At 38.8% G+C, this 12,200-nt stretch overlaps 1 protein-coding gene across 1 annotated transcript; it reads right to left on the bottom strand.

The window, feature by feature from the left end:
• Positions 1–4,639: 4,639 nt before the first annotated feature.
• Positions 4,640–7,175, bottom strand: LOC114822169 (4-coumarate--CoA ligase-like 9). Its single transcript, XM_029096370.2, has 6 exons — positions 6,012–7,175; positions 5,728–5,917; positions 5,346–5,491; positions 5,188–5,255; positions 4,983–5,085; positions 4,640–4,885 (listed from the first exon to the last, which is right to left on the bottom strand). Exons 1-6 carry the CDS (start codon positions 7,035–7,037, stop codon positions 4,772–4,774), a joined length of 1,647 nt encoding a protein of 548 aa, XP_028952203.2. The 5' UTR covers positions 7,038–7,175; the 3' UTR covers positions 4,640–4,771.
• Positions 7,176–12,200: the final 5,025 nt, after the last annotated feature.

Genomic DNA, 12,200 nt, shown 5'->3' with positions numbered 1-12,200 from the left:
TATTATAGGGTTTTAAAAGAGGATAGCATGCACAACCAAAGATTTTAAGATGAGAAATTTGAGGAGGTCGACCAAAAAGGCATTTATATGGTGAAAACATGTGCAAGGTTTAACAGGGCACTCGATTAATAAGGTACACAGAAGCAGCACATGCATGAAACCAATACTTAGAGGGCATGGAAGCATTTTGTAGAAGGGTGATGGCAGTTTCTAAAATATGTCGATGCTTTCTTTCTGCAAGACCATTTTGCTCAGGGGTGTAAGGGCATGATTTTTTATGAACTATACCCTTATCAAGTAGGAAATGTTTAAATTGATGACTGGAGTACTCACCCTCTCCATCACTTTGAAAAACTTTGAGATGGGCAGAAAATTGAGTTTTCAAAAACTGATAAAACTGAGCAAAGATATTGAACACTTCACTTTTATTAATCAATGGAAAGATCCAGGTAAACCTGGTACATTCATCCACAAATGTAACATAGTATTTGTAACCTTCAACCGAAACAGTAGATGAAGGTCCTCAAACATCACTATGTATCACCTCCAAGAGGTTTACAGTTTTATTTGCAGGGAAAACAAAAGGAAGTTTGCTAAATTTGCCCTCTAAACATGATTTACAAACAGAAGACACATGAGAAACAGGCATAGGGATATTGGATTGTTTTAACATTGCAAATGTCACAATGTTGGAATGATGGCCGAGCCTATGGTGCCACACCGTTATTTTGACTTGTTGTCCAAGAAAACAGGATTGTGTGGAAGTGAATGCAGATGGTTGATGTGCTTTATTGATGAGATGTTGTGGAATAGAGAAGGGAATGTGATATAGGCTAGCTTTACACAGTCCCTGGAGAAGAATTCTCCCTGTGGCCTTGTTCTGGATCCAGTAAGAGAACTCATCACATATAAATCGACATTTTTTATCCTTACAAAGTCTATAAATGGATAATAAATGTTGAGATATATGAGGAACATGCAGAATTTTGTGTAATTCAAATGCATATTGAGGTGTTCTTAGTGTACTGGAGCCAATATAAGATATGTTCAAACCTGAACCACTGGCTGTGGTGACGGTATCTGTACCAGAGAAGGGAGTTGCAAGATTAAGGTTTGCCAAATCTGAAGTCATGTGAGATGTTGCTCTTGTATCAGCTACCCAAAACTGGTCCGAATGTGCTGATGGCTGACAAGTTATATGCATAGTAGATAGAGTAGAAGATGGAGCCCTTCCTTGATGAGAGAAATCGGTTCGATGATATCACTGTAAGGCAGTATGTCCAAATCTCCAACAGATTTGACACTGTGGCCTAGAAGGTGGATTAGGAGAGAAAGAATGTCTCTGAAAGCAATCAACAGCAACGTGACCTCGTTTGTTGCAGATTTGGCATGTTGGAATATCGTAACCATGGTCAAGACATGTAGAAACATGTGGCTTTCCTGAAACAAGAATTCCTGCACTGGAATTGGAAAACCCCGAATTGAATCGAGGAGTTGAATTATAGTTGTTTCTGCCTCTTCCTCTGCCTCTGTAGTTGAAACTGTACCCTCCATTGTGATTAGAAGAACCACCAGTATAAGGACCAGCATTGAGTGAACCATTAGGACTATAGGTCTGTGATTGAGTTTGATTAGACCCTTCTCCCAACATCAGAGCCTTTCCTTTTCCTTTCTTCTCATTTGCCATCATTGCAGACACAAAAGAGTCACTCACATAATTATTTTCAACAACAGCTTCTTCTGTTAATAGTTGAGACCTGAAATCTTTGAGTGAAATAACATTGTCTCTCCCCCTTATAACTGTTCGGAAAATATTATACTCAGCAGGCAAGCCCTTAAGTGCCAAGATTACAATGTCATCATCTTCAAAGATTACTCCTGCAGCAGAGAGATGATCGCGTACATCATTGATCCTTTGAAGATATTGAGAGACAGAATCAGAGCCTTTCTTGATATTCTGCAACTCAGTTTTCAACTGAAAAATACTTGCTTTCGTGGTTGTGGAGAACCGATCCTTCAAATTAGTCCACATATCATGAGAAGTAAGACACCCAATGATACAAGACATGGATGTGGGAGATAGGGTAGTAATGATCAACTGCATGAGAGCACGATCATGCATTTTCCAAATTTGAAACTCCTCAGTTTCCACACCTTCAACATCCGAATCATCTTTAAACCGAGTAGGACATGGATGAGTTCCAGCAACAAAGTCAAAAATACTATGACTTTCAAGAAGTAATCGAATCTGATAATTCCATACAAGATAATTTGTATCATCAAGCTTCACAGTAACAGAATTAGAGACATTCGTAATGAGAGTCGTGATTGGAGACTGTACAATCTGTAATTGTGCAGCAGTCACCATATTTGCAAGAGTTTGAGAATTCGTGAAATCGATCACAGAACTATGGTTTCAGAGAGAGAAATCGGACAAAAAGATCACAAAGAATTCAACTTGGAGAAATCTTGTAAACTGATATCAATGCAAACGAAACTTGGAAGAAGCAATTAATCGAACACTTGGCGTGCACAATGAGACATATACGGCAATAAAGCAACTGCGCAAATACACAAACTCACAGAGCTAGAGAGAGAGGAAGAACAAGAGCAGAAATTCACACCAGAACAAAGTGATCAGGAATGCGGAAGCAAACAAAGCAGATCAGGATCGAGAAATCGTCATCACTAGCGAGGATACCATGTCAGAATACAAAGGAGTTCTTGTTCATCGTATGTATTCTTGAGAGAGAAAGAGAGATTTGAGAGAATAGCAATCTTAGAGAGAGAAATGAATTGTATCTTGTATGTATTGAATTCATGAATTGTGTTACAATAGCTACACATATATATAGACAAGGCTATCTTAGTCACTAAGTAAGTTAACAATTGATAACAAACCTTAACTACCTAGCAACCTAATCTACGTACACTTGTCAATATCTGAAACATCTAATACATCTTTACATGGATAAATATAAATTCAGTTACTTTTTATGAGTTAAACAGACTTTGTGATTTCCTACCAGGCCTTATAATTTATGATGATGACGATTTTATGAATATTAATTTTCCCTATTTTTACTTATCGTATTTTAATTTTTATGCATACACTTACTTAGTTTTAGAGTATTGTACTAGTTCACGGTCGTAGGACACAACTTGCACGTGTATGAGTTATAATCAGTATTTCAGCTTTTCCACAAGCTATGACTAGTGTATGATTACACTAGCATTCAGATTACACTAGCTAGACTACTACTAGTGTATGATTACCTTTTAGCTTACACGTGTATTGGGGTACATATTTATACTCTCAGTTTGTCATCGTCTTGAGGTTAATCAGTAATGACATGCATATATTTTCAATTTACACTATCAACGACAAGTGTATGATTACATCTTTAGCTTACACTAGAAGTAACTAGTGTATGATCTTGTATGCTATGCCACCAATAAGTAAAAGCTCAGTATATGGCTATGTATGTATATGCTTTTCAGTTTTCACGGGATGCTTAGGGCCTATTTGGAATCCTATTTGAAATTTTTTATCATTTCTCAAAACATTTATTGAAAACAATTTTCTTTAAGACTTAAAAACTTGATTGGTTTGCGATTTTAAAAATTTTAAATCTTACAACTTAAACTAGACAAAGAGATCTAAAAAGATGGGGTCGCATGAGAGGGAGAAAGATGAGAGAGGAGGAAAGAAAGTAAGAGATGATTGAAGGAAAGAGAAAGAAGAGAGAGGATCAGACGAGATAAAAGGAAGCAGAGGGAGAGAAACAACCGAGAGAATGACGGGAGAGGATTGGAAAAGAGACGAAAAAGGTAAAACAAATTTTAAGACTCAAAAACTTGATTGGTTTGCGATTTTAAAAATTTTAAATCTTACAACTTAAACTAGACAAAGAGATCTAAAAAGATGGGGTCGCAGGAGAGGGAGAAAGAGGAGAGAGGAGGAAAGAAAGTAAGAGATGATTGAAGGAAAGAGAAAGAAGAGAGAGGATCGGACGAGATAAAAGGAAGCGGAGGGAGAGAAACAACCGAGAGAATGACGAGAGAGGATTGGAAAAGAGACGAAAAAGGTAAAAAAAAGAGGAGAGAGAAAGAAGAAAAGAGAGAGAGATTTGGAGAGAGAGGGAAGGAGGGAAAAAAAAGAAATGAACAAGTTTAAAAATTCTAAAAACTCACTTTTTATATTTTTAGATAATAGACTATATTTTTTAGTTAATCTTGAGTTCAACTTTTTAAAATAGTCTTACCAAACAAGTTTTTAAGACCTAAAACTTGAAAATTGTTATTGAGTTTAAAAGGTTGAATTCAAGTAAAGTACCAAAGAAGCCTTAGTTTTCAGAAACGGTCACCATGCCAAGCAAAACGAGCCGTGGCCTGAACTTAATACGAAAGAGGACTAATCTGGTGTACTTAAAAGTAGAAGCGGAGGTGGCATTCCGCCATATGAATTGCTGCTTCCCTCACCAGGTCCTGGGGTTAACTGGCTGCGAAATGCGCAGCTAGTGTCGATGGATCAATGTTTTGGTAGCTCTCTTTTGTTTCACTTTGTGAAAAGCTCGTACGCGCACGCATATTAGCATTTTAATCTGTATACAACATTTGTGCAATCAAACAAGTAATGTGAATAAAGCTGCAGTCCTTTTCATACTTTGAAGTAATGACCTATCTTTGCTTGGAGGCGAAGCAATTGATAGTACTTATTACATTCGAGAGCTTAAAATATAAACACACACCAGAAGAAAGAAACTGGAATTCATAACTTGGATAATGCAAGTTTGATTAGTTCCTTCCTCAACACTTTTCCCTGCACATTCTTTGGTATTGCATTGATGAATGCTACGCGTCGTATCTTCTTATATGGCGCAACCTGCAATTGATGATGCAGTACCGTACATTAACATTGGTAAAACTGTAAAAGCAACGTTCTAATGATAGTTAGATCATGAGAATAGTCTGAGGATTACCTGTTTTGCAATAAAATCCTTGATCTGTGATTCATCAATGGCGCTTCCATGGCTCCTCACGACGAAGGCCATGGGTACTTGACCTGCTTCCTCATCTGGGTACCTGTCCATCATTTTCCATTCACCCAAACACAAACTCCATGAGCTTTTTACACGCGAAGCTCGAACTCAAATCACACTCAAAACGATAGAGTAAGTTACATACGGAATCACAGCTGCATCAACAATGTCTGGATGGGAGTGAAGAAGATCCTCCAACTCCACCGGGGCAACCTAATGCAAAAATAAGCAATCCCATTGAAGCGAAGAAGAAAACAAGTGTTTGGTTAAAGGGTGAATTTGGAAGGTGCAGAGGTGGCAAACCTGGTAGCCTTTGTACTTGACCAATTCCTTGATTCGGTCGACGAAATATAGAAAACCTTCATTGTCTATGTAGCAAATGTCTCCAGTTTTTAACCATCCTTCCGAGTCCAAAGTTGTGGCAGTTGCATCTTCATCACCAACGTAACCTACACTAATTAAAGCAACCACCACCCATCAAAAGTATTCTACTGTCGATTTTAGGATGCATTGGTAATTCATTGTCAATTTCTCCCCTAAAATTGTACTCCACCGTCGATTTTTCGTTTCAATATTGTAGATCAAAAGTATTTTTTAGCAGGAAGTCCGTTCTTGTTGTTAAATGTAGCTTTTCTAACGCTATTTTAAAACCCCGAAATAAATACTATGTGAACGTCAACGTTACCTTTCATAACGTATGGTCCTCTAACCCAAATTTCCCCATGCATCAAAGGAGGCAGGGCACTGCCAGTCTCAGGCTCCACAATCTTGACCTCAATATCTGACGTAAGCCTTCCATTAGCTCCTTCCACTCGGGTTTCTTCCGGGCCCACCGGGCCACATACTCGGCCCGTCATCTCCGTCATCCCATATCCCTGCACAGCCCACCACACGGCCCAAAGTTGGACAAAACGACAACACATTAAACGCCGTTAAACTCATCAAAATATTACACATCATTGCACCAACCTGTGAGATTTGTACGTGGGGCAGCCGCTTCCTCAGCTTCTCGATCACGCTCTTCGCCAGCGGAGCGGCGCCGCAGCCGATCACTTGTAGGGAGCTCAAATCGTAGCCGTCCATCACGTTCATGTCCCCGTGCTTCACCAAGGCCACGACCACAGGCGGGGCGCAGGCCACCTCGGTGATTCGGAACCGCTCGATGGATCTCATCATCACCTTCAAATCGAACCTTCCCGTGAACGCCAGCGTGTCCCCCGTCAACAGAACTATGAAGCAGTACGCGAACCCGTACGAGTGGAAAAACGGCACGGTACAGAGACATACAGCGTGTGGAGCGGACGCGTTTCGAACCGCGCGGATGCCCGCCATCATCCATATCCAGTTCCGGTGAGTAAACTCCACGCCTTTGACCCTCCCGGTGGTCCCCGATGAGTAGAGAATCGTGGCGGTGTCTGATTGGCTCACTTCAGTTCGAAGCGATTCGGCCGAACTCGGATAGGTCATCATCATGGACTCGAACTCGGCCGAGTCGAGGAGGATGGTCCCGAGGCGGAGGGAATTGGGGATTTTGTGAGCGGTGGCAGTGGTGGCGAATGCGACGGTGGGTCTGCATATGCTGATTTGGTGGGAAACTTCGGGATTGGAGCTGGCGGGGTTGGAAGGGGAAACGATAACGCCGAGGGAGAGGAGAGAGAGGTGGAGGATGGGGAGGTGGAGGGAGTTGGGGGAGAGAACGAAGGCGCATTGGCCGTGGGAGAGGCCGAGCTGGGATTGAAGCGAGGCGGCAAGGGTTCGGACTCGAAAAATGAACTCGGGGTAGAGAATATGGTGACCGGTGGCGGCGTCGAGGAGGGCGGGAGTGGAAGGCAGGGGAGGGGAGTGGTGGAGGCGGGAGAGGAGATAGTCGGTGAGGGAAAGAGGCGTGGTTTGGGGAGGGGGTTGGGATCTGGGTCTCAGGCTGTGGAAAGTCTTGGTCTTTGGGCAAAATCCACTCTTTGGATCAATGCTGCTGCTCTTCTGTTGAGTCGCCATTATTGTTTCAGTTGTTTGAGGGTGAGGTTTCAGGATTTGAATTGGATATGGAGGTATTAAAATAGATATTTGGAAAAATAACCACTTAAATTATGGCCATTCTTTTGAATTTATTATAATTACAACTAAAAATCGATTTAAAAATACTAATATACTCTTAATAACTAAAAACATAAAACAATTGAAATTTTCCCTCGTTGGATTAAACCCGGTGGCCAAAATGACGTCGGGGCAAAATTAAAGCCTTTTTTTCGAGGGATTGCTTCTATGGGAACTTGTCTGCAGTGAAAGATTTTTCAGTGTAACGGGAATATATTATTCTTACCGACCAAGAGATCATCGGTGCCACCTACCCACCAGAACCTGCCCTTGGAACCATCCGTGGTGACTCAGGTGAGAGTGCAAGGAGGACATTGCACTGTGGTTCCCCGATGGTCCTGCTAACTGGCAGTGCAGCGTTCAGTACTGGATCTATCAATGAGTAAAGCACGTCCGACTAGTCCACCGGCTGCTGTCCATCGTCATATTTACTTTCCAGATTAGTCTTTTAATGAACTTGTTAAGTTTTGACTTCTTATTTTAAGTGTGGCAAATACCTATTTTCTCTAAACCGATGTGTCATTATACAAATGGTGGAATATATGTGCAAAATAATTAATAACTTAAAAAATAAAATTTCTCATTACTTCTATTAAAACACGTGATGTACTACTTGTGTTCTCATCACAATTAAAAATTTCTCGTGGGTAGGGCCAAGAGCATTGTAGCATGACAAAAGGGAAGTGAAAGTGAGAGAGAGTAATTAGTGTTTTAATTCGAACCCGAATTCTTTTTTTATTCTCTTTGTTAGGATCACGGAAATTTAAGAATCGTATTTGTTCATCGTACATTGTGCAATTAAAAATTATTTTATATTTTCTTATTTAAAATTAAACACAAACAATATCCAATGAAACTTATAATACAATATATAATAAACAAACACAAATTCTTCGAAATCTTCTCAAAGAAATCCAGAGAGGATCTGTTGGTTTTAATTCAAAGGTATTTTGAAATTTCACTTGGACATTTGGTTTAACTTTATTGGAATTGTAAAGTATAAAGTAGGCTAAAATACAAAAAGTAGTCGTTAATTGCGTTTGTGATTTGTCCAAAAAGGTCACGTGTAAGTTTCCAGTGACAGTAGCTAAAATGTCACCTTCACTAAATATATTTAAACTGTGCATGTGGGTACATGTACGGTGTGATGTCCTTGTCCTCATAAACACGTGTTATATAAACGATATTAAAATTAGAAAAGAGAGAGAGATTTTAATTTAAACTGTTCGTAGTAAGTTAAAGAAAAATATTTTAACAATTAAGGCAATCTATCTCTTGTTAATATACAGATAAATAAATACATTTTTGTTTAAAAGTTAGTATTATTAGAGAGAGAAAGTGTCACATTAGTGTAGGAGATTAGAGAAATGTTTCGAACGTCAAATGCGTGGATAGAAATCCAAAATTATTAAAATATTATCAGATAATAACACCCAACATTTAACCCCTCAATTGATAGACTTTTTTTCCACCTTGAAAGCAATTGGTTATGCTCTTTGTTATTGTGAACACGGAAAATTCCTGAAACGAAAGAGACAAGAACGACGTGCACAAACAAATATTTGTATTTGATGATTTTGGGGTTACAATCTCTCTCTATTTTGATCCTCTGATTCGATCTCCGTAAGGTGTTGATTTGTGGGATGTGCGATTGATCCAAGGGCCGTCGAGGCTTGATCTTGGATGAACGAGGATGAACGGATCTTCAAGGGTTTTTGGGTTTGATCTTGAAGAATGGTGATTGACGGATCTTCAAGGGCTTTTGGGCTTGATCTTGAAGAACAGTGATGAACGGATTTCCGAGGGCTTTTGGGCTTGAACTCGAAGAATAGTGATGAACGGATCTTCGAGAGCTTTTGGGCTTGAACGGATCTTCGAGGGCTTTTGGGCTTGATCTCGAAGAACAGTGATGAACGATGAACGCTTTCTTCAAGGGCCGTCGGGGCTTGGGCTTGATGAACAGCGGATGAGCGGATTTGTTGATGTTGTCGATCCAAATGGGCCGTTGGGGCTTGATACTTGAGGATGAACAGTTGATGAACGATGAACGCTTTCTTCAAGGGGCCGTTGAGGCTTGGGCTTGAAGGTGGATGATTGTTGATCCAAAGGGTCGTCGGGGCTTGATCTTAGGATGAACGATGAACGAAGAACGCTTTCTTGATTCTTCGGGAACCTGGATGCTTGAGAGCTTCGGAGTTTCAGAGCTTCAGAGCTTCAAGAGTTTTGCCTAATGATTTTCGATTCCCCTAAATGAATGAAATGGGCTTGTAATTATAGAATTTTCCAAGGCCTAATTTTGAATATAATATTCCAGATGAAATAAGTCGTTTCTGCCAGGTGTTGACACGTGTCCTATTTGATGACTTTTCCAACTCATTTCAATTTTCGTTGAGTCACACGCTACGTGTAAAATTTATGTAATACATGAGCGTTGACACTTTGATTTATCGGTCAACATTTATTTACCGAAATTTTGATGTCTACAGTTATATATTATTTTCTTAAAGCATACGAATGATTGATAGTAGGATATTACTAGCATTCGCTCCTTTAGACCATCTCCAACCTTTGGGCTAAAAGCCAAATTTTTTAGCCCGAAAAATTTAGCTTTTAGCCCAGAAACATCTTTTCTGCTCCAACCCTTCTACCCTAAAATTTTAGCCCGGAATTATTAAAGAATGAAATTAGCCTAAATTTTTTTCTTAAATCAATTTTTTTTTAAATAAATATGTAGATTATTGTAAATTAATTTTATAAACATTTTAATCTAAAAAAATTTAAATTCCGATAAACATTTCACATTTAGCCCGGGGGGAAAGCTGGGGGGTATTTGGCCCAGAGATAGCATTTGGCATTTAGCCTAAAATTTTAGCATGGGTTGGAGAGTGTTTGGGGGGGGTAATTTGGGGGGTAATTTGGCTTTTAGCCCAGGGTTGGAGATGGTCTTAGACCATCTCCAACCCTTGGGCTAAAAGCCAAATTTTTTAGCCCGGAAAATTTAGCTTTTAGCCCAGAAACATCTTTTCTGCTCCAACCCTTCTACCCTAAAATTTTAGCCCGGAATTATTAAAGAATGAAATTAGCCTAAATTTTTTTCTTAAATCAATTTTTTTTAAAAATAAATATGTAGATTATTGTAAATTAATTTTATGAACATTTTAATCTAAAAAAATTTAAATTCCGATAAACATTTCGCATTTAGCCCGGGGGGAAAGCTGGGGGGTATTTGGCCCAGAAATAGCATTTGGCATTTAGCCTAAAATTTTAGCATGGATTGGAGAGTGTTTGGGGGGTAATTTAGCTTTTAGCCCAGGGTTGGAGATGGTCTTAGACCTACTCCAACCCTGGGCTAAATGCCAAATATTTAGCCCAAAATTCCCCCCAAACACCCCCCAACCCAAGCTAAAATATTGGGCTAAAAGGGGAATGCTAAAGTTGGGCCAAATTCCCCCCCAAATTCCCCCCGGGCTAAATGCGAAATGTTTATCGGAATTTAAATTTTTTTAGATTAAAATGTTCATAAAATTAATTTACAATAATCTACATATTTATTTTTTTTAAAAAAATTGATTTAAGAAAAAAATTTAGGCTAATTTCATTCTTTAATAATTCCGGGCTAAAATTTTAGAGTAGAAGGGTTGGAGCAGAAAAGATGTTTCTGGGCTAAAAGCTAAATTTTCCGGGCTAAAAAATTTGGCTTTTAGCCCAAGGGTTGGAGATGGTCTTAGGGATGTATATATATTGGGAATAACGTTTATTAATCGTATTTTAGAAAGGGAGTGTGTGTGAGTTATTTATTTTAAGAATAGGCTAGATACAATCAACTGCATTTTTTCGTTATAACTCGGAAAATAAGGTGCATGATTCCGCAAATTTCTTCTAAAAAAAAATTATCAATTTCATAATCGGAATTGACAATTTTTTAATCTTCATTAGAAGACCGCCACTATGCAAAATTATTTCAATCACATATCATTTAGTAGTTCAAATATATTGATCAAATAGATAGTATATGTACCAAGTAACATATTCATAATGAATTGTCCATTTGTCTGACACGTTTGGATTAATCTTCGTGATTTTTTAAGGAGTGATTTTCAAATGAAGATTAATAAATTGAATGATTTGATTGTTGATTTTATTCGGTCAAGATATCTTATTCGCAAATGGAGGGATATGTGTATCCCCACATTGGGGGATGCAAGTATTATTGTAATACCCTGAAATTTTAAATATATGAATTAAATATTCATAATTATGAATACGTAGAGAAAATCGAAAATAAATCGATTTATGGTTATGGAAATAGAATTGGGAAATTATTACAATTAACGTAATTGTAGTATTGAGCTTTTATTTGGTTTTTCGAGAATTTATAATAATTGATTTGGGTTAAGTTTTAAATTAAACTAGTTACGAGGTTTAAGATTTGGAAATTAATTATTTAAAATCCGTAGACCCTTCGAGGTCACAATTTATATGCTTCAATAGAGCTCGATCTCACGAACGCGTAGGCGCAAATCGTTCGTGAAACGGTGTTTTAACGAACAAGTTATTAGCGTTTAAAGTCAGGGATAAATTGGTAATTTTAAATATCTTTAGAAGGCTCTAAAAAATCTAGAGCCATGTGAAAAAGCCACATGTGTGGCTGGTATGAAAGGAAGAAACAAAGTGGATGGTTGTGATTAAAAGAAAAGAATAGAAAGGAGAAAACGGAGGACGAATGGGGAAGGAGAGAAGGGAGGAAAAAGGAAAGAAGAGGGGAGTGGGGGATCCTGCGACCTAGGGATCGGACCCGACCCGATCGGGCCTATCGTGTGTTTCTGGTGGGATTTCGCCATTTTTTCCGGCAAATTACATCAAATTAACCATTGTAAAACCCTCCATAACCTTCCCTCTTCCTACTACACCTAAAAAATAATGGGATTTGAGCTTGAAATGGGTCGAACCCGCATGGCGGGGTGCAGCGGCTTTGGGTTCGAATTACCCAAAATTTGAAACTACTCAAGTCCAATTCCACCACCATTAGAATCCCTTTGAAGTGTGGAACAAAGCCCAAACAAG

The sequence above is a fragment of the Malus domestica genome, chromosome 16 (genome assembly GCF_042453785.1).
Source record: "Malus domestica chromosome 16, GDT2T_hap1".
Lineage (NCBI taxonomy): Eukaryota > Viridiplantae > Streptophyta > Magnoliopsida > Rosales > Rosaceae > Malus > Malus domestica.
The sequence above is the reverse complement of the archived record's forward strand: the minus strand, read 5'-3'. Positions and strand labels throughout refer to the sequence as shown.

Excerpts from the sequence above, each read along its gene's own strand:
- LOC114822169 (XM_029096370.2), bottom strand. The coding sequence starts at position 7,037 with ATGGCGACTCAACAGAAGAGCAGCAGCATTGATCCAAAGAGTGGATTT. Across the intron at positions 5,918-6,011 it reads CCCACGTACAAATCTCACAG|GGATATGGGATGACGGAGAT; the intron begins GTTGGTGCAATG and ends TGGGCTGTGCAG. Across the intron at positions 5,086-5,187 it reads GTTGATGCAGCTGTGATTCC|GTACCCAGATGAGGAAGCAG; the intron begins GTATGTAACTTA and ends AATGATGGACAG.